This window comes from Mastacembelus armatus, chromosome 8 (genome assembly GCF_900324485.2).
Source record: "Mastacembelus armatus chromosome 8, fMasArm1.2, whole genome shotgun sequence".
NCBI classification, from domain to species: domain Eukaryota; kingdom Metazoa; phylum Chordata; class Actinopteri; order Synbranchiformes; family Mastacembelidae; genus Mastacembelus; species Mastacembelus armatus.
Genome location: NC_046640.1, coordinates 8,374,772 through 8,397,977, shown reverse-complemented (window position 1 = coordinate 8,397,977; position 23,206 = coordinate 8,374,772). Strand labels below are relative to the sequence as shown.

The 23,206-nt window shown below is 38.6% G+C and overlaps 1 protein-coding gene across 2 annotated transcripts; it reads right to left on the bottom strand.

Annotated features, from left to right (window-relative positions):
• Window positions 1–2,343: 2,343 nt before the first annotated feature.
• On the bottom strand, window positions 2,344–22,581 carry LOC113141368 (myosin phosphatase Rho-interacting protein-like). Of its 2 annotated transcripts, none has more exons than XM_026325746.1 (22): window positions 22,354–22,581; window positions 19,150–19,227; window positions 18,973–19,038; window positions 18,460–18,611; window positions 18,275–18,359; window positions 17,687–17,849; window positions 16,677–16,848; window positions 15,449–15,563; window positions 11,055–11,153; window positions 10,775–10,831; window positions 10,572–10,640; window positions 10,397–10,486; window positions 10,185–10,294; window positions 9,559–10,084; window positions 8,590–8,694; window positions 6,216–8,459; window positions 5,486–5,633; window positions 4,776–4,893; window positions 4,467–4,626; window positions 3,968–4,069; window positions 3,223–3,309; window positions 2,344–3,073 (listed from the first exon to the last, which is right to left on the bottom strand). In XM_026325746.1, exons 1-22 carry the CDS (start codon window positions 22,477–22,479, stop codon window positions 2,933–2,935), a joined length of 5,013 nt encoding a protein of 1,670 aa, XP_026181531.1. In that variant the 5' UTR covers window positions 22,480–22,581; the 3' UTR covers window positions 2,344–2,932. The 2 variants fall into 2 exon arrangements, with proteins under 2 accessions (XP_026181531.1, XP_026181532.1); XM_026325747.1 differs by having other exon boundaries at window positions 9,559–10,054.
• Between the last annotated feature and the right edge of the window lie 625 nt (window positions 22,582–23,206).

Below are 23,206 nucleotides of genomic sequence, written 5' to 3'. Positions count from 1 at the left end.
GCTGAAAGACCCAGCCACGTTTCATCTTCAATGCCCTTGCTGATGGAAAGAGGTTTTCACTCAAAATCTGAGCCCCAAAGCATGATGTTTCCACCCCCATGCTTCACAGTAGGTATGGTGTTCTTAGGATGCAACTCAGCATTCTTTCTCCTCCAAACACGACGAGTAGAGTTTTTACCAAAAAGTTCTATTTTGGTTTCATCTGACCATATGACATTCTCCCAGTCCTCTTCTGGATCATCCAAATGCTCTCTAGCAAACTTCAGACGGGCCTGGACATGTACTGGCTTAAGCAGGGGGACACGTCTGGCACTGCAGGATTTGAGTCCCTGGCGGCATAGCGTGTTACTGATGGTAGCCTTTGTTACTTTGGTCCCAGCTCTCTGCGGGTCATTCACTAGGTCCCCCTGTGTGGTTCTGGGATTTTTGCTCACTGTTTTGCTCATTTTGACCCCACGGGGTGAGATCTTACTTGGAGCCCCAGATCGAGGGAGATTATCAGTGGTCTTGTATGTCTTCCATTTTCTAATAATTGCTTCTTCACACCAAGCTGCTTACCTATTGCAGATTCAGTCTTCCCAGCCTGGTGCAGGTCTACAATTTTGTTTCTGGTGTCCTTTGACAGCTCTCTGGTTTTGGCCATAGTGGACTTTGGAGTGTGACTGTTTGAGGTTGTGGACAGGTGTCTTTTATACTGATAACGAGTTCAAACAGGTGCCATTAATACAGGTAACGAGTGGAGGACAGAGGAGCCTCTTGCAGAAGAAGTTACAGGTCTGTGAGAGCCAGAAATCTTGTTTGTAGATGACCAAATACTTTTTTTCCACCATAATTTGCAAATAAATTCTTTAAAAATCAGACAATGTGATTTTCTGGATTTTTTTTCTCATTTTGTCTCTCATAGTTGAGGTATACCTATGATGAAAATTACAGGCCTCTCTCATCTTTTTAAGTGGGAGAACTTGCACAATTGGTGGCTGACTAAATACTTTTTTGCCCCACTGTATATATTCTCTTCATGAATCATTTACTTATGATTTATTTATTTATTAATTTAGGCTTTGCTTTTATGTCTTGATTGAAGATGACTGTATGGTTTGTATGGACTAAATATGATTTATTAAAACAGTGGAGCTTCTCTGGGGGGGCAGTGGGGTGGCCAGCAGTTTTCCAGGGGGGCCCTTGGGGGTGCCATTGGTTACATCAGCATTTGAATAGGACACTGAAATTTTACCAGCATTGAGATTTAACTGTAGTTTGTACAGATGCATGGGCACACCTGATACTGTAGCTGGAGGATGCAAACAGCTAACTGGCTAATCAGGTTGACTGATGTGTGGGCAGCTTGTAGAGTCCAGGCATGTGTAACTTTTCACCTGATATATAATAAAAGTGTTGAAACTCATTAAGAATAAGACCACATGCATTCAGAAAAATGGATTTCACAGCCAGATATTTTTTGTGCAGTAAAATCCAGGGTATTTAAATTGCTGCAGTGTGGATAAGATACTTCCATAAGAAGGCTGTGAAAGCTATTTATTTATGCAGTTTCTCTCAAGTAAATAAATTAGTAATTTAATTGTAGTAACATCCTGCTCCTGTTTATTTCTGAGCTCTTATTCAGTGCATCTCTGAAACATGTTTTAGGCACTGACATTACTGTCTGATGACGCTCACACAGACCAGTCTCAACGCAGTTATGTTTTCTCCTCTGGTATTTTTTCTATTTCCCACTTCTTTATGAATTATACAAAGATGCTTATTGTATTTTGCCAGTTCTGATAACATTGCTGATTATGCATTTTCCGAGCCTTAAACCCACCTCAAGTAGGCCTGATTAATATGCCCATATGTTGAAGTGTGAAACAATGGATTTTGTTTACTATGTGGTGTCTGCTCTGGAAAGGGAATCATAAGGGATAATTATAAGCTTAAATTCAGCCTGAAACTTGCCTGTTGTGCCTCAAACACCCGGTTTTCATTGTTTAGTGTAATTTTTTACACAACACAAATAACAAGCCTAGCAACTGTGCTGCAATACAAGCCTCTTCAGTGAAGGCTTTTATTTTGATACAAATGCTTGTAAGTTGTTTATTTTTTTTTCAGGATAACTTGACAATCTTCATGCAGGAAGTGGCTGTGACTGTCCAAGACAACCTGAGGTTATTTTGTTGCATCTTTTGAGGTCTAACATCACTTCTGATGTGATTTTTAATTTTCCATGTATAAACTGCTACAGAATTTTCTCACTTTGTTTAACAACTTAAACCTGGTCCTAAATTTCAATCTAAAAACCCTGCAGACACATGGCATGATAATAGCCAACAGATCATTTACATTTAATCTTCCAATTTAATTTAATAAAAATAATACATTTATATTAATAACACTGCAGTGTACAAATATAAATTACAGTCAGTGTATGACAGATTGATATGCCAGTAACATTATCTGCCAGAAATGTTTTAAAAAGCTTAATTTAAATATTGCTTAATAATTGCCTAAAACTGCAGCCTATCAATGAAACATACAGCAGAGATGAGAGGGAGGAAAACAAAACATCTTATAAACCACAGATTAGTGCAAGTAAGGTTAAAGTGTTAATGCAACACCAATGACTGTATAGATAAAATACTGTATATGTAAGGCACAAAATACAGCTTATTTTCTTGCTGACAATTAGTAAATACTAATATTAAATATAAAAGAAAAACACTTCCATAGAACCATTGCGGGAGAAGTCTAAAATACAAACTTAGTGTCAAAAAGGTTTATAACTGATCGAGGCATTGACGTATAGCTGAAGGACAGATTATAAAGGGAAATATTCTTGTGTTTAAATACATTTCTTGAGGGTAATACGGGGGGTAAATTACTTTATATTACAGTGAGTAATGTAAAATGCAATATTGCTATTGTCAGAATAAATAATTCATGGTGAAGTGTGGCCCAAAGCCTGATGAGCCAGTCTCAGGTTTTCTCTTAGTTCATCCATCTCTCTCTCAGTTTTGACCCTCACGATGCTCAGCTCAGTGTACATATCCTTATATTTCTTTGTTGCGTTCCTTTTGTCCTGTAACATGAGTGAAATCAGGTCTCTTATTTATCAAACTACCCAAAGTAAAACTGAGAGAAAATGAGAAAAATTCGTCTCTGTTGCTCTTATTCAGAAACGGACAAACACTATAATAAAAATACAGGTAGTGTATGTACAACTCTCACTCTTTGTGCTGACTGTAGTTCTTCCTTCAGAGATGTAATCTCTTGCTTCAGACACTGCACCTCAGACTCCTTCACCCGCAGAGTAATCTGAAAACAATACTTTCAATAATAAGTTTCACACCTTTACAAAGGTTAAGGTTTATTTATAATTATTGTGAAATAAGTATTACATTATATATATATCTATATATATCTATATATATATATCTATAGATATATATAGATATATCTATAGATATAGATATATCTATATATATATCTATATATATAGATATAGATATATCTATATATCTATATCTATAGATATATCTATATATATCTATATATCTATATCTATAGATATAGATATATCTATCTATATCTATATATATATATCTATAGATATATCTATATATATCTATATATCTATATCTATAGATATAGATATATCTATCTATATCTATATATATATATCTATAGATATAGATATATATATCTATATCTATATATATATATGTATAGATTTTTTTTTTACATCTTTGTCATTCTGTTCAACTGTAAATAACAGTAATTTCTATACTTTCATAATAAGTTATTAAATGTGACCCTGACCAGCAGCAAAAATAATCAAGCTGTTGCATGGATAAACCAATTCATTTACATTTTTAACTTCCTTTATTTGAATCATGTATGAACACTAGAGGGAGCTCCTCTCCTCACCACTACACACTTTCTGTCCCTTTGCTCCTAAACAGAGAACACTCACCTCCATCTCGTAAACATCCATTCCCTGACTGGGCGGCAGGTTGTCATGTTTGGCCAGAGAGCACAGTCTGGTGATCTCTGCTGCAAGGTGACCATTCAACTCCTAGACAAATAAAGCTGACTTTGAAAATTTCTGATTTTGATCTTTGCAGAAAATTAAAGCAAGTGTCTATACAATTTTAAAATGTCTAATTTTGTTAAAGGTAGAACCAAAAAAGTTATAGAAAACTGAAAACTAATGGAGCTAAAAACACATTAAATACAAAACTTTCTCTCAGGATTGTCTCATTGTCTCAAACCTTCAGAATAATTTGAAATAATCTGCAACTGTATAACAAGTCTCCACATATGAGGTTTTGAATTTTTGAATCTAAGATTGCTGACCTTCAAGCCACTAATACCCTGACATATGGAGGAAACCAGCAATGCAGCTACACAGAAAGTAGTTTTTATATCTGTATCTCTCTGGATATTAACTGTGGAGAAGTGGGAGACAGCACCTGATTTCTGGTCCTCAGGTCCTGGTTTTCCTGCTGGCACTGACATAAGGCCTTCCTCTCAGCATCCAGAGCCTGGACAAGGTGCACATTCTCCAGACACTTTAGAGAGAACTGCTGCGACAAAACCTCAAGCTCCCGCTGGCAAGAGGCCAACTCCTCCCTTCATAACACACAGTCACATACACAGATGTCCAACACAGAAACACATCTTTTAAACTTTGCCTCCATAAAAACATAAATCAGCAAAATAATACATGTTTTGCTGTAAATATGGTCCTGGATAATGGAAGCCCAGTGGAAAATCATTACCTGTGTTGTCTGTATGTGTCTTCCAGGTATGTGTTTCCACTGCTGTTTTCTGACTGACATCTCTTCTGCAACTCCCTCTCCAGCTCCAGGCGGTGAGCATTCTTAATGGCTTCAATTGCTACAATAAGACGAACACAAGGTCCTCATGAGATCTTGGCATACTCTTTTACGCAATATCAGAAGCATCTGATAACAGTTCAGACATGTGCACACTTATTGCTGATACTGATGTAGCTGAGATGTGTTTTTGAAGTCTGATGAAAATAAAAACAACACAGTTTTAAACAAAAAATCATTTAAAATTGTCCTTGTCAGACAATATATATGTTCAAAATGCATTTTTTGGACAGGAACCTAAAACAAAACATTAAAGCTACATTAAACTTAAATTCAAAAAGAAAAAGAAAAAGAAAACAAAGCAGCTCAGTGGGTTTTATTTCCTTTTTGAAAGAAGAATGTTGAGGTCTGGAGTTGTGAGAGACTCTTCTCACCAGCTGGTGAGAGCGGCTGTGGTTCAGGAGGTACCAAAAGGTTGGTGGTTTGATCCTTGGCTTCACTAGTGTCCTGGGGCAAGACACTGAACTCCAAGTTGCACCTTGTGGCTGTTCCATGAGTGTGTGACTGATTGTATGGGTAAATGGGCAAATAGTGTAAAAGTGCTTTGAGTGCACTTGAGTGTAGAAAAGCTATTCAAGTATAAGACCATTTACCGGTCGCAGTAGCAGCGCTCTCCTCCTCCAGCAGAAGGTCTCTCTCCACTATGAGGCGTTCCACCTCCTGCTGGTGCCGATGCTGCAGCTCCTCCACCACCTTCAGATGAGACTCTTGTATAGAAGCAAACGCACGCTCACAAGTGGCCTGGAGAAACAACAGACAGTCATATGGTCACATACTGTACTTGTAACCTTTGTGCTTCTCTGTAACCCATCTTTATAGTTTCAGAGATACTTTTAATCTGGTCAAAAAGTGTTGGCTACAATAATACTACTTGTTTATATTATGTTAGATTGATGTTTTCATTTTATAATCACTTAGCTAATATCGTTCTGTGTCTGTTATGTCATTGTCACCAGGAATAATTTCACTGAAAGAGATATTCCATGTAAATTCCATGGTTGTGGAGTGCATCATACTGAATGGGTACTAAGTCAGGCAGGCTTTAATTACACATACAAGAGGGAATTGAAGCCATATTGTCACCCTATGTTTTGGCCTCAGGAATATGAAAATGAATTCACCTGACACTCAAAACTCAAATCATACGGAAATAGTGAAACATATTAGCAAATAATAATGATAAAAGAGAATAATAGAGAACTATTTCTATCTACACATCTTGCCAAAACCATGAGTCTAAATTACCCATAATGCAATTTTACATAAGTGTATACCAATGGTAGCTTAAATATTAAAGTACAAGTTATTTCACACTATACCTACCTTCAGCTTTTCTATCTCCTTCTCATGTTGCATTTGCATCGAACTCATTTTCCCATCAAACTCTTTTTTCACCTCGTCTGCTGCGACAGACAGCAGCTCCTCCAGCTCTTTCACTCTTCTTCTCAGTACTGAAACCTCATTCATCTCTTCACTTGGAACTGTTTCCTTGTAGGCTTCATCACTTTTCTCTGTGTTGTCATCTGAGATCTCCTGCATTTCCAAATGACTTTCAACACCTGAAATTTCTACAGGCTGGTCTGGTACATTTTCTTCCCTAATTCCTTCTACAGTACTTTCTGTTGCCATCTGTACCTCTGTATCTGTATCCTGTGGGTAAGTCTCGTCAGTCTGGCAACAAATGTTCACCTTATCGACCCATGAAGACGCTTCTTCTAACCTTGCTTTTAGCTCCCCATTTTCTTTCATAAGTGTCACACAACAGCTACAGTTGAGGGAAGAAGCAAGGAGCTTCTCTTTGGTTTCTTCACACTGCCTCTCATATTTTGACAGAAGCCTGCTCAGATGACAGCAGTACAGTGCTTCAGTGGCTGCGGAGTGAAGGAAACCAGACCAAGGATGGTCTGAATTGTGAAAATCATTAAGTGTGTTCGCGATAAACTGGAATTTTTCAGGTGCAGAGGTACTGACAGAGGAGATATTGTTAAGCAAAGAAATTTTCATCTGGGTGATCGCTCTAAAATGTTCAATGTCACACATCTGGTTACTGAACTCAAATATCCCACTTTCATCCGTGTTTTTGGTTTCTGTTGCTGTAACATGTGCAGTGTTCCAAATAATATCGAGATCTTTCAAAACCTCACCCTTACCCTGCTTATCTATCTGAGAAAGCAGACTATGGCCTAAAAGCAGCACTTGTTTTTCTAACATCATATCCTCTGTCACCTCACTGAGAAGCAGTTCGAAACCTTTCTCCTCATTTGAGTGGGAAGGGCTGGCATTCAGTCCATTTAGCAGTGAACTCCAAAAACTTTCCTCCCACTTCAGCTGATTCACCACCATAGGCTTCTTCTCTTCCTCATGTTCACTTTCTTTATCACAATCCAACCTGCTAATCACCTCCAATAATCTCCCCAAAGCTTCCAACCTCATGACTATTCTTTGTATCACTTGCTGAATCCTTTCTTCACCAGAAACACATTTGTATCCACATCTGTCTTTTAACCTCTCCCCGTTTACTTCCTGGTTGAGGCTCATGGCATCAGACTGAACCAGGGAGAGTTTTTCAGCTTCCGTCAGCTCTGAGTTCTGCTCCTGGAGCTCACTGCAGGTCAGCTCTGATTGGTCAAGCTGCCTCTCCAGCTCTGTCAGTCTAGTCTCAGTAGCCTCAAAACACTGCAGCAGATATTCATCTGCTTTCTTAGCACATTCATGTCTCTCCTCTCCAGATTCCTCTGTTTCTGTTGGGATGTTCAGCTGCAGCAGTGCCTCTGTCTCCCTCAGATTTTCCCCCAGAGATGTGATCACCATCTGGGCCTCTAGGAGCTCCTGCTTCCTCAAGCTGAGCTCCCTCTCCAGATCTTCCCTCGTTTTCCCCTGTTGTTCCACTTCTGGAAGATGATGAGGCTCAGGGTACCTGCTGCTCAGCTCTGCTTTCAGCCGTTCTATCTCGCGGTCTGCCTCTGTCAGTTGGTTTAGCATCTCCTGGTTACGCTGGTTGAGAGCCTCGTTCTGACTGGTGAGCAGTTCCACCTCTTGTGACAGCTTCCTCACTACTGCCTGGTCTGGAGGTATATGTTGCTCTACAAAACAGTTTAGTGCTGTGCCGTCTCCTTTTGTGGGGTTTTCAAGAATTACTGAACTTGAACCATGTACACTGTTATTTATTTGTGTTTCTGAGGTAGGAAACAACAGGCCGTCTTCTCTCTGTTGGATAGCTGTTGCAATGCCGAAGTTTAGTTCTTTAGTTTGGTTCTCACTTTGTAGCAGTGAGTGTTGGTTGTCTGAAGCAGGTGATAGTAAAGGTGTGGCTATTCTGTCAGAAAGAAAATCTCCCTGTTCACTGAAGCTGCCTTCTGTATCCTGAAGCTGGATACTGGGTGTTTCTAATGAACTTGAGTAAAGGCCAAGCTGTTCCTGTATGTCTTGACTTATAATGTTCTGCTGCCCCAAGAGCTCTCTGGTTTCTTCATATACATCTTTTAGGCTCTGTCTGCGGCTGTTTGCTGGCTTTTCATTTGTGTTCCACAGGCAAAAATCTGCTTCTGAACATATTGAGGGTTGAAGCTTCAAAAACAGAGAAAGGAAAAAACAGATTAGAAGATTAACTATCATATATTTAACCACAGAGACTGTTTGACCATAACAACATACTGACTAATATCCTGAAGCAACTGAGGCCAAATATGTATTTTACCGTTGGGTAGAGCTGCTGCTGATGACATCCTGCTGTACTCAGATGGGCTTCCACCTCCAGTCTGCGACGCTCCGACTCTGCCAACTTGGCCTTTAGATCCTCAACCTTCAGCAACATCAAGACATCCACTTAAAGGGGCACTCCATTGATTTTACATTTCAGATGAGCCTACTTGTAGTACGACATTTGAATAATGTCTTCTATGTATCTAATGAAAGTCTGTCAAGTCAAAGTAAATAACTCAAATGTGCATTGGGTGCAACACTTCCAAAATGATGCATGTGTTCCAAACAGAGACATGGAGGGTGAAAGAGAGTAAAATCAAAGTCAGTATCAAGGTGCAATTTGGGAATTGTGGTATTCTGAATTTCTGAAACTGTAAGTCAGCAGATCTCAGGATTAAAAAAAGAAGATATTTTCTATAAAATGAAGAACTTCTTTTTTGTTTTATTAACAACCCTGGAAGTGCATATACATTAGATGCTACCACATACACAGGTGTCTCACTCTTTTCAAGAAAACATACATGGGAAGAAAAACTTTAAAAGAAAAAAATGATTTTGGTATGAAAATGGTACAATTAATGGATCCATTAGAAATTTCTAACAACCTGACAGACGCTACTGACATATTATTACCTTGTCAAGTGTTAGCCAACAGTTGTCTAGTTACACTTCCATCAGGCACTGATAAACATTATCATTCGTTTAGACTCATGGTTCTGTACACCTGATATATTTAGGACCAGTTTTCCTTTCCTTCTAGCTCCTAAGGCCTCCACCTGAGAGGCTAAAAAGCTCAGTGAAGTTGTGGATGCTGTAATTCTCAGCACAATGGAGTGACTCATTTTGCATCACACATCATTACTTGGTCTAACATTAAGAACATTGTTTTAGTGAAGACAAAACATTATACAGAACATAAACAATTTCAGTAAAAAAAATATTGGTATGTAATACTGGTACTCACCCCCTTTCTGTAGCTGTCCAGTAGCTTCTCCATCTCTACAGTATCCTTGGCTTGATTACACAGTGGAACTGCTCTCTCCAGTCTGAACACAGTCTTCTCCACCTGCTTCCAACACTCTTCTATTTCTTCTTCCACTGTTTCTTGTGATTTTGGACTCCATGCTCTGACACTGCCATCCACCGTCTGGTGTTCAGTTTCTTCCCAGCCCAACGAGAAGCCCAGCATGCTCTCATACCTCCTCCTCCTCTCCTCCCGCCTCTTCTTTCTGTCCGAGTCTCCCAACTCCAATGTGAATGGAGGTTTAGTCCTCTGTAGATCTGTCTCCAGTGTCTGCTTGTTCTGAGGCCTATACTCAGCCCAGTCAAAGGTTTTGTAGCGTCCTTCCCGACGTCTCTCCATCACACTCTTGGGTTTGGGGTGAGGGTGTCTCTCTGTTGGGATCTCAGTGGACAAAGAGTCCTGGGTCACATCTGGTTTGGGGAGGGCTTCAGGTAGGCTGCAGGAAACGTGGTGGTGTGCAGGTAAACTTTACACAACATGTTAGATAGCAGAGAATAAGAAAATAGCACAATGTAGAATAGGGATGAAACAATTAGTTGCTGTTAAGTGGAGTATTTAAATTTTACCTGGCTACATCAGGGGCATTGCCTGGATGTACATTTTTCATCAAAGCCTGGATCCAGTTCTTGCGTATCCCTGCAGTCATGGCTGACAGTGTGTAGACACCATTCAGGGTCTACAACAAATAAATATTTACATGCAGTTCAATTTCAGAATAATCTCAAAATAACCCAAAGAGTTGACTGTTAAATACAGTAGATGGAATGTGAAGTTTTACATGGATCTGAAAGCCGTAGTTCCTCTGCACTTGGTACTCAGACACATTATAACACTTTGTTAGATCAATTTCTCCTTCAAGATCTGAAGCCTGACAGGAGAAAGCAAAAAATATCTTTTAGAACAAAACAGAAAAAACTAACAAAAAAATAACAAAACAACTAATATCAAAGTACCTCCTCAGCTACTGAGTCCTTGTAGTATCTCAGACTGTCAGTCGATAGTACAAACCAATATTTCTTCCACTAGAAGGAACCAAAATATATGTGAAGGTACACAACAGAATGCAAGATGTTGTTAACAAACAATATTGAATGAATGGGATTTAATTAAATCACCAAAATAACTTTTATCTCCACCAGTTTCCTTGTATATTTACCTGGTCATTGCCATCCAGTTTCACCATCCAGCCTTTCTTAAAGTTTAATAAATCTGGCTGTGAAGACAATGCAAAGCAACAGTTAAAATGACAGGTCAGTGCCAGGGTGTAATAAATTGACTGGCCTCAAAGGGGCATAATTGAGGCTTCCATGTTTTTTATCTACACTGTTTGAAACGCTATGCCTCACTGCCATTTGGAGCACAAGTATATGATGACTACAAATAATTGTTTTTGTTTTTTTTTTTTATTAGGTGAAAATGTACTAGTAATTCCTTACCGTGACAACAGCATCTGACGTTCGGCGGTCCAAAGATTTTGCTCTTCTCTGAGGAAGGGGAGCACTGTGCTGGGCTATGTCTTCACATGACTGCAACTTCTGTTTAAGGCAAATGATGTTGAAAATAGTGAAATTAGACCAACTTTTGGTTTATCAGACGACAGGTTTTCATTAATGTGAAACACATCACATTATTTTATCAATGGGGACATTGGCAGTATGTGTGTGTAGCCTGCATTCCTTTAACCGGAGTAACCGATAGTCTGGATCCTTGGCAAAGATGTCAGCTGTAAGGATTAGGCCCACTGTAGAGCACTGCAGGGAGCCCAACAGGCTTTTCTCCACTGCCTGCTAAACTCAAATCACCACTGAACTGCACATGGATGACTGGATTTGGCTATGGAATGCATGAAAAGGTTTTAAAGACAACATAATCCCTGATACTCTGTAGCTTTTTGTCTTACTTTTCTAAATGACACTAGAACTCCAAAAACACTGTGAATCCTGAATGTTCCCTAAGATCAGGTTTCATGCTGGCTAATAGAGATGCTTTAAACACGTATCAGAGTCTGCTTCAAGTCTGGATTACACAGCATTAAATGAAACAAGGTTTTTTGTTTACTTCAGCCTCTGCTATTCAAAAGATTCATTCTTCTCTCTTACATAACCACTTTAATGGGAAAAAATGAGCACTTTAATCATTACAGAACATTCTTTGTGTTTTTTTTTCTGGCATTTACATTGAAAACTATCCAAGGACACAACACATGTAGGAACACAGTGCTCTGGCCGCAGCATGAACTGAAACTTTTTTTTTCTTTCCAAACAATCGTTGAACACTGTAGACAGAGCCTGTCCTCTGTTTAGTGAAGACGCCTCACAAAGCTGGGGGGGGGGGGGCAAGAAGAGGCCGTCTTGGGAATCTCAACTCTGTGGCCTGAATGAACTCTAGGCAGACCTTCTCCTGGCTACCAAAACAAACGCACCCAAAGACATATAAATTATCACAATAAAATGGACTGCTGCTGTATTTAAAAGCCAAATCCCCTGGATTGAGCCTGTGTGTGTAATCAAAGCTTAACAGCTGCCACAGTGATGACCATCTGTGTTGTACTGCTGTGTGATTGTACTTTCACAACATTTTTTACATCTTGGCTACTGAGGAGTGTTTCATAAAAGTGACTTTGAAAAGGAGCATTTGTTGTGAAAAGTCTCCTTTGAATAAGCCTAACAAACCTGAGCAAGGATTAATCTGTTTCATAAACAGCTGGCGTGAGCAGACTAAGACCTAGCCTGGTTTATTTTAAGACTTTGAAAAACAGGGCAGACATATAAAGCACCGATTACATCATTAACAATGAAGAGAACTAAAATGTTGAGATAAAACTGCAATGTTTGCAGCCACAGCACACCATGTATTATGCAACATATTGCTGGCACTATGACAAAAATCAATTTTTCTCATTTTTGGCATCATTAGGGGACAAATTTTTCCAAGATACCTTTCATGTTACAACAAGATATCAAGGTATAGCAAGATGTGTGGCCTGACATACACTACACTACACACACGTGCACAAATATATAGGTGCTGTTAAATTTACTTTTTTTGCAGACAGCGTTCTGGAATGTGAGCAGATGTCAGGAAAGTCTTCTAGCTCCTGAAATTTTCACTCTTTTTTGACAATTTTTAAAAACTACTGTTCTATTTCGCTTAATCACCTATGGATACTACTATTGGGAGAAAAATCTACATGAGACATCCCCACTTCCATCAGGCTATACAACACTTTAGCCAATGGCAGATGCAACATGAAATGGACTGTTGCTGACTATTCTTACTTCTGACTACAAATTACTCAACTACAGGACTACCTGAATTTCGGGTTGAATAAAGTTTCTCTCATCTCATCTTATCAATTCAGTAACTCACATGACTCATATATAAAATAACTGTTATATACTTATCACCTTCTTGCCATTAGCTTTGTCGTGTGTGCACCCAAACGCATACTGCTTGGATTTAATGCAGCTATACTTGATCTTGGATTGAAATATATGGATAAACTTCAGATTTTAGCTCTCAAACATAATGGTATATAAAGCAGAATCAAATGAAAATATGTCTTTTTTACTGAAGTAAATCTGGTTTAACATGTAATCTTGCTTCAGGTAATAACCCTGCGGGCTATTTTTGTTTTATGTTTGTATTTTGTGTACTGTCACACAGACAGTTGTTTAAGATCTACTCACCTCTTTAATCACCTATGTCTAAACTGTCAACACACACTATCATTCACAAACAGATGTGCACTTGGAAAGAAAGTGCAAATGGAAGCACTGCTTTTGGATCTTCTCAAGACTCATTAAATGCAGACAAATGTATGAGATTCTTTTAAAGAGTCTTTGAGAGTCACAGTCCACAACATTAGAGTGTATCTTGTTAAAGTTCAGAGGAATCCCTGGAAAAAAACTGTAAGAGAGATAGCCAGATTACAACACAACAGCCAGTGGACTGAACACCTTCAAGGCATCGAAACCAGTTCCATTCATAAACAAAATGCAGCTAAATGAATCACTAGCTCTCGCCCACCTGATGACACACACACCCACTCACACACATGCTGAAAGAAACACGTCTTGACACGGCAGGGCTGACTCTTCCTTGTGTTTCATGGCAAACTTTCATCACCTGCCTTTGAACACTCAACACACACTAATTATCAGCTACAAAGATGCAAACACTTGAATGAATGAGGATCCATCGTTTATACAGTGACTGAAATTAGGAGGAGTCTAGCCATCCACAGTGTTCGATCACATCAGACCTTTAGTGTCAGCGACGCCTTATTCTGCAAAGCACCTGGTTGTGTGATTCACATTCAAGCCAGACCAGCCCAAAGCCCATCCCAATGCAGGGTGAATAAAGCTGGATACAGTGACTGATCTTAATTACAGCAAGCCCATACTGAGATTAATCAGCATTACCTATTTATGATTATTTCTTCCATATGGTTGCCAATAACTACAGTCAGGCGATATGTTCTTGTTTGATGTAGAAGACCCAAAAGCCTATTTCTAATATAAGTCATGTCCTCCTACAAGAACGCACTTTTTTATTTATTTTGATGACATTAGGTACACATCCATCGTAGATCTCTTTGAGCCCGATTAACTACCTAAAAGCAAGCACGCTACCTCCTTACCTCTTTCTGTTTTATTTCATGTGGTTAGTCCTTTATTTACTTTCTGTTTGCCCTGTTTTGAAAATAAAATATTGATTACAAGCCACTATGTGATGGAAGATAAACAACTGTGGGAAAAAAAAGTGGATGGCTGCAACAGTCTACTACCTGACTTTTAGTAAAATATTACAAATATTGGGCCAAATTCTGCTCAGAGTTATAGTTGATGAGAGTATCAATGTGTGTCTCCTATGTCTGCACAGTAAATATGAGCCAACAGGCTCTGGCACTATCTTCTTATGGACACTAAAGTTACATTTAATATCCTGCTTTGGCACTAGCATGTTCTGGGCCTTCCACAGGCTCTCCTCCCAGTTGGATGTGTCCAGAATACTTTCAAAGTTAGTCATCTAAGAGGTGTATTTTGTGTAATGACGGCATGGTTCAAACAACTTCTAAATCACCAAAGCAACATGTTGTATAATTTCTACATGTTCCTACATGCTGTAAAGTTTCGATAGTCACTGTTTAAAACACACTTAATGTTACCTTTCCAGTGCAGATATTCTATCTAGTATAGAGTCAAATTAGTTTTAAGTTAGTACAGTTAATTTGTTTATGAGAATCCTAAATACCACTGAGATTTCTTGCATAGGAGTCAATATTCCATAACAAATACCCAAGGGTGTTGATTGTGGTTATTGTCTCTGTTTTATTCTTGTTAATCATTACAGAGCTTTTAGCCAGCGAACACTTTACATCCTTAATGCAAATAAAAAGGAAGTCAAGACTTTCACAAGCTGTCATGCGGTCATGCTTCGAGGTGGCCTGATCAATTATGTTGGAAAGCATTTTTAATTTTGATATTGTAAATGGAATAGTTTTGGGGAATGTAACTGGTGTTATTCTGGAAACATTTAACTGGTTCAAAGTTCAAATCTTACTAACTTCTTTACCTACACAACACAGCTGACCATTCATCCACACAGTTGGCACGTTGGCGGTCTGGAGTGGTCATGAATAATGAGTTGCCAATTTCTGAATATTACAGAAATGCTAAGATACATTTGACATGGACAAGATGACGGGGATAGAAGCTTCTCTACCTGACAAGCAGTTGTGATGAAACATACTGGCAACTAATGACTCAGTTGAACAAACCAGGCTGTGTAAAGTGTGCAGAATTTTATATGTACCAGGTGTAATTACCTCTCTCTTGTTGGCACGAGCTTCGCTCCTGCCCTTTCTTGAAGGGGCTGTCCTCCCTCCCTGCTCCTTCTTCATGGCCTCTAATCCCAGAATCCTCTCTGTTGTGCTGTCATGGCTGGAAAAGATGAACAAATAATTAGTGAAACAATTCACCTTGGACAAACACACTGTATGTGCAGCCAGTGCTTTCAGATTAAAGATGGACTTAAGATTCTTAAATATCTCTTAGCATGGAAGTATAGGCTACAGTAGGAAGCTAATCCCATAAATGATGCAAAAACATTTACATTATCAGTACTTTAACTGAAGCTTTGCAAATTTAATTAAACTGTTTGTGGAATTTATAGACTGTTCAGACTCTTAAATTTAGATGATTTTTTTTATTACAGATTTTTTGTATAGTATATAACTTTTAAAATCCTGTTTTGGACTTAATACAGTCTTTAGAGACATGAAAAACAAAAAATAACCGATAAATGTCTTGTCATTTCTGAACAGGAATCAGGGCAAAACCAGCAGTATCTGTTTTACCACTTTGTGACTTTCAGAACATTAGAAATGGTGAAATGGTAATGTAGGTTCACTTCCACCAAACATAATTTCTATAACTTCTGGAACAGGATGTTTTAGTTCCTTCCCTGCCTCTGGTGGTGTACATAGTCCTATACCCTCAAACTGGGCTTTAAGCTGAAGTCTACTTCTCTGACAGGCAGGCAGACAGTGGACATTAAGGTCCTGAGAAACAATGCTGCAGATTTCTAATTACAGCAGAGTTTTGGAATTTCTGGCCTTATTTGGTGGGGGGGGATAAGTATTTTGTGTTTTTGTTTCCCAAAAAGGCAATGAGTGAAGAAGATGCATTCCGCTCACGTGACCAGTTTACATGCTGCTGGGGCACAAACTGGGAAGGGTTTCTTTAAGCTAAATTTAAAAACGCAGCAGTCAGATCTCTAATGGAGGGGTAGAGCATGAGCCTTTGATCTGGTGTTTAGCGGTGTGTGATGGCTGTTCGGCTTTATGCTGGGGGGAAGCAGAAAGGCATTGGATGTCCTTTGTGCTAATTGCTTGCACATTTACCCCTTTTCCTCTGCCAAGCCAGTCTAAATGGCTGTTAGCGTTACCCACAGATGCAAACATACATACAGTAAATAAAAACTACTCCAAACACAATGTAAAGAAAAGTTAGTTCTATGGCTGAAAATTTCTACTCCCCCAGCTCACTTCTAACCTTATATCTTGACACTGGTTCTTCTTGTTTGCTGATGTTTGGATATTGTTTGACTGCTGGTTGTTATTGCCAGGGTCAGCATTTTCATTGGCTGCCAAGTCCGAGATTGGGCTACCGAAGCTGCCAGTGCCATCTAAGACCAGAGAGTCCCTGGAAACTGGACATAGGTTGTCTTGATGAAGAAAGCAACAAAAAAAGAGATTAGCTTCAGGCTAGAGATACAAATACAAATTTGCAAATATGCTCTATAGTAACGCTGCTTAAAAAGCATCATCAAATGCAGTAAATGTAGGAAACCATCTAGAACATCCATCTATGACCAATTTTCCAAAAATTACCTTTCTAATGCAACTAATAAAAATCATTGTGTACTGTCTGGAAAACACCTTACAGGTTTCAGTGATGCTTCATGATGGAAAGAGAAAACCCAGTTATGCACAAGAGTCTTGACAGAGTATCATTTACTAGGCAGCGATAATGTTTGGCTCTCAGAAGTTCTCATTTTTAACCTCCCACACCGTAATGAAGCAGCCTATCGGCACAGTCAGCAGGAGTTAATGTACGTCTTTAGTACAGAACCTCTGATGGCAAATGAGTACTGTCATCTACTTTATCATAGCAGAAGGTTTTAGTAAGGAGGCATACCTGAACATCAAGCCTATTAGGACTTGTTTAAGAGTCTTTTATGGAGCGTGTTTGACTTTTATGATGCCTGAAGGTTAGACTCACAAGCTTTTCTGTTCATTTTACAGTGTGTTTGTTTCTGTGTGTCAGTCTGTGTAACTTCCTGCTGAAAGAGACACTCCTCCAGCTCGTTCCCAGGACTACAAATCAGTACTCAGTCAACTTGCCTGGTTAAGGGTTAAACTGAATGTGTAAATAAAAACTTGCAAGTGTGTGAACATCTGCAGGACGTTAGGACAGTTTGAGAGGACAGGAAATGGCTGCGATTGGCTGATGGACATGAAAGCGTGTGTGTGTTAAATATGTGTATTTTGCCTCAGTTGCACCTGCAGGAGACTGCTTTAGGCCCGGGGGATTGGTGACAGTCCAGACAGGGGTTACATCCGGTCCCCTGCCCGGCTGATCTTCCTGCCACCGGCTGGACACTGCAGAGCTTTCAAAGGATGGAAAACTTGGATCAGTCGCAACCATTTTTGCTGGACTGGGTTCCTGACAAAAACACAATTCATAATTAAAGTATAACCAAGACTGTGGACTAATGAAGCCAAGGATCAAACCGCCTTCCCTCTGGGTTATGGTCAATCTGCTCTACCTTCGGAGCCACAGCCGCCCCTTAATTCCAAACACCCATAAATTGCCCCCAAATGCAGAACAATTACATTTTGATAGTAAGGATTCTCTGATTCTATAGTAAATTGAATATCTCAAACTCTAATGATCATTTGACAATACTGATGTTTTTTTAGACAGAAAAAAAATCTACAATGGAATGGTCTTTATTTTAAGTCTGCTTACAATTAGAAAGACATTTTATGCAGTTGATGTCACTTCACTGCATTTTGAATGCATTAACTATTACTTATACGTGTTTGAGGATGTGTACTAAATCATTGTGTGGACATTTGCTGTGTTACCAGGGCAGTCACAGGTTCCACTTTGCGCTTTTTCTTCTGATTTTGCTTGTTAGTCCGTATATAGGCTGCAAGTTGTTCACTCCACCTGGCGAAAAAAACAAAAACAACAAAGACATTACACAGGCAGAATGTTAGAAACCATCCTACTAAATCCCACTGTAATTTTACTACAGCTTTATACTGACCCATTAATTATCTCTTTATTGTCACCACGGATGAATATTTCCTGCTCTGGTGTGGCGATGCAGAGTGCATTTCTCTGGCTCGTCCTGGGCTCTGCGTCAGTGATGTCTGTACACAGATTCATGTTCACTGTTCCCTGTGGCAAAGTGCTCGGCTGGAGGAGAATCAGAGCATCTAAATTACTCTTGTAGAGGAAGGAGATGAATGACAGTTAAAGAGAAACTAGTTTGTGGTGTTAAGTGTGGAATGAAAGCAGTGAGGGAAAGAGATTTGAGGCGATCACAGAGAGAGGGGGATGTGTGCATTAGAGAACAGGCTAAGCCCAAATCATCTGCTGCGGTTCTGCACACGACATCTGGCCTAAAGATGCCTGCTTGATCCCAACATACTGCAGACACACAGAGTATGCAGCACTAATTGCACAGGGCTTATTGTACACTTTAACCTTATGTTGATTCTGCTATAATTCAATGTTTGTGTTCAGTTATGATTTCACTATCTGAGAAGTTTCTCACCAGTTCATCCAGGGCGAAGCTCAGGCTGCCATGTTCATACAGGATAAAGAATCGTCGCTGCCATTTCTGACATTGACAGATAGGAAACAAAATCACTACAGCACAATTTTTCCTAAGAGAAGGCACAGTACAGAAGTGGAAAATGTATTTGTGTCTCAACTTTTCATCAAGTCTTACCCTCGACCTCTGCATCGGGTTGTCAAAATCTGTTCCCTCAGGAGCCAAACACAGCCAGCCTCCATAAATGGGTTTTGCCTGATGGTTGAGGGAGGAAGTGGAAACTAAACAGTAAGGATTTTGCCACAGAGGGGTTGAAGCACAGGTTGTGGTCACTTCAGTAAGTCATTGATTAGTCCAATGACAAAGGTTTATTTTGCAATTATTTATAGACTTTAAGGAACACTATGAAACCAATAATCTTCTTCAATAATGGAAAACAGAGAAAAGCAGAGAAAATCTCAGACTGGTAGAGAAGAAATTCGAGAATATTTGGAAGTACTTCATTGAAAAATGAATGAATTGATTATCACAGTAGTTTTTCAACTAATCAGAAAATTGTTGCAGCTCTAAATGAAATGTCTGTTGCTAATTGTTCTGATAACTCAATTAAAAATGAAAAAAAAATCTTTAGTTTCATAACAGCTGCCCATAATTGGGCCGGTCCTGGTACAGAACCACAAATGTTTTCATTCTTTGAAAGGCTGTATATACAGTCCAAAGTCCTTAGGGTAAAACAAAGAAAATAAACCCTGATATTCATAAATGGCCTAGTACGTTTTGTCCTTCTGACTTGATTTACCATTAGCAGAAGAAAAAGATAGGAATTTCTCTTTCTACAATTTACGAAAAAGAGGAAGAGAGAAAATACAGACGTGAGCTACAGAAATGCCACTGATTAAATGGTTTTCCAACCAAGTAATACTCACACTGTATGCAACACTTGACAACACATGAAAAAAAGCTTTTCTTTGTGTCAGAGTAATACCATGAGTAGTATTTGCAGGTTGAGCAACAGTGCCAAAATTACAGGGCACAGTAAAACTAGGCAGGGGGACAGAGTAATAACATATTTCTACAATGTGCGGCATGTAGGAAGCTGTCATGATAATCTCCTTACATCACCTCAACATGACAGACCTGCAGGAACAACATTTTTAGGAGTAAAACACAGTATAGAGACACAAAAAAGTACCTTACTCATCTATTCTGTTGATTAGTACACCACTGAGGGCAAAAGGAGCAAGTAACTCTGCTTACTACTTTAAATAAATATTTTTTAATGATTTCTATACTTTTATATTATATGTATATTACATATATATATATATTATAGGGTATACCTACAATGGTATATTTGTAGTTTTACCAAAGTAAAGATGTAAATACAAATTCAAATACACTGACTTGGTTTAAGGGACTGTATTAAAATTATTAGGTAGTAGTAGAGGGATATAAATTGCTACATTTCAGTTTTTAAAAATGCAAAACTCTCCCTAGTACAATTAATAATATAGTTGAAAAAGCTAACGTAAATATTTTAAGTTGGCATATTATTTAAACCTAAGACAATTAACAATAAACATACACAGTGTTAGTGGAGAAAGTAAATCAAACCTTGAATTGAATAACTGTTCAAACATCCTTTCTCAGCAGGTCTCCTGCATTTCATTTAGTCTATAAAACATCTAACATCTGTAAACAAATTTCACTGAGGTGAAGGAAGCATCTTCAAATGCCTTGCTTTGTTTGACCACCCTGTCTCCAAATCTTCAGCTTAAATTGATATATGACAAAAAAGTGTCACATTTGCTACTTTCAGACTGATAGCTGCAAATATTTTTCATTTTTTAATAATAAGCCAGTTTCTTTCTTTCGATAGAGTAATCAATTATCAACTAATAATGTGACTTCTAGAAATATATGACCTGAGCAGGCAGTTTACCTCTGGGAATGCTAAAAACAATTATTTCCTGACAGCGTGGGTTAAACTTCATACCATTTCGAAGCAGTTTTGCACAATCCTTGCTTACAGATCTGCTTCAGATCAGCCTTATTCTGAGGCTGTGTCTGGTGTGAATGGCTCTCTGAGCTCATTTCACAGCATCTCTCTTGGATTAAGGTCTGGACTCTGACTTGCCACTCCAAAAGGTGGTTATTCTTTGGCTGAAGTCATTCTCCAGTAGATTTATTTTAAAGGACTGCCATTCCAACATTATTCTGTAAAATAATTTGATAAATTTGGGAATTAATTTTCCTCCTGTTGATGGCAGCTACCCAGGCCTAGGGGCAATCCAGCAGCCCCAAATCATGATGCTCCCTCCACTGCACTTCACTGTTGGGATGATGTTTTCATTTTGGTATGCAGTGTCCTGTTAACACCACATGTAGTGCTGGATCTTCTTCCCAGTCATAGTTTCATCAGCCCATGTAACATTTTTCCATTATGATATTTAGCAAACTTCAGGTGCACCGTGAGTTTTTGTTTTTCTTGGAGTGGTGTCTTATCATGTCCACTGCACACCATGTAGCTATGCACCATGATGGTAGACTTTTAAACAGAGATGTTAAGCACCACTGTGTTTGCTTATTTCTGACTCCAATTAACTACTTTTGATGTTGTTATCCTGGGGGTCTACATACTTTTTCTAACCCACGCTACCTACAGAGTATGAATGATGTTTTCAGTGTAGACAGAAAAAATACAATGATTTGTGTTTGTTCATTATTGTAGCTGAATAATTACACAATTTTAAGACAAACATATACATAAGTGCAGACATTTCCAAAGAGTTCCTTTACATTTTCTTATCACGGCACAGCAACTAATGATTTTCATTATCAATTAATCTGTTCACTAATTGATTAATATATCATTTAGTCTGAGAACCATCAAATACGTCAGAAAAATTAACTGAGGCTAAAAGAATGACTTGTTTATGGGAATAGTTTAAAATTAGTTTTCTGATGTTTGAAACAGTAGTTTCAGCCTTAAATTAAGATTAAATGCTAGATAAAGAAAACTAAGAGCAGTTAACCTCCATAAATAGTTATAGCTGCAGCAAATACAGCAGGATAAATGACAGAGGATTACCTGGAAACTATGCTGACAGTCAAATAATAAGTTAATTGTAGTAACTGTTAAATCCAAAATGTATAATTAATTTGAGATATTTGTTGTTTCCAATTTAAGATTAATGGAAAAAATAATTCACAGAAAATAATCTAAGCATTAATTTAGCTGCAGATTTAAATATCTGTTATATAAATAAATATAGAACTGTTAGCTAAAATAAAGCCTTAATTTCAACCGTTTCAAGTTTCGGTTTGTATTGTTCAGAATTAAACTGGAGGCCAAAGCGTGACGTTAGTTTTTAAGATTACCTGCTCCATGTCATGGTCGTTCAACAAATGCAGCTCCCGGGACTTGAAGCAGTTTTGGCATTTAGTCTTATTAAAAATGTTAGCTTGAAATCTGTTACAGGGACCCGTAGCCTTTTCCCCGGACATGTTTCAGTCGGCGTAGTTTCCTCCGCGGTGAATAATCCAAACACAGTCCGCCCTGCTCTTAGTTTGCTCGGCATTGAATGAAGAGCTCTGTCCTGAACGAACATCTGTCAAACACTGACGGTCTGTTGACGGCTGTCGTCATGGTCATGAATGACGTAGGACCACCACACAACATCCGGTACCAACCTCCAAAATAAGACTATCATCGACAGCTTTCAGCTTTCTTGTTTTAAAAAAATACTTTTTTTTGATGATATGACATAAATAGGTAGAAACAGCGGTAGAGGAAATACTCTGCTCCTTTACTTAAATACATGTAACAATAAAGTTGGGCTGCAACTAACGATGAAATGATAATAATCTGCCAGTTATTTGGTCCATTAGCGGGGTGTAGCAATGGTCCCGAGCATATTGGTTGTCAAAAAACAAAAAAAAACAACGTATTTAACAGTGTAATGTATTGTATCTCGTGTGTTTCCAACGTGAAATATTAATCGTATAACCCTATAAAAAGTAAAATATTTCCCTTCAGAATTAGTGGAATTACATGATAATCTTAATTCCTGGATGCAGATAAAAAAATAATTCTTTCATATAGTTTTCTATATGATTCTGCTACCTGTACAGTAACAGTATAAAAACAGCTTCGAAACGAATGTGTGGTTGCCGTAGCATCTTCTTCGACTTCTAAGGATGCAGGTCAGCAATGAGGATCAGGACGATGCAT

Excerpts from the sequence above, each read along its gene's own strand:
- LOC113141368 (XM_026325746.1), bottom strand. The coding sequence starts at position 22,479 with ATGTCCGGGGAAAAGGCTACGGGTCCCTGTAACAGATTTCAAGCTAAC. Across the intron at positions 11,154-15,448 it reads CTCGTGCCAACAAGAGAGAG|AAGTTGCAGTCATGTGAAGA; the intron begins GTAATTACACCT and ends TGCCTTAAACAG. Across the intron at positions 4,894-5,485 it reads GAGCGCTGCTACTGCGACCG|CAATTGAAGCCATTAAGAAT; the intron begins GTAAATGGTCTT and ends GTCTTATTGTAG.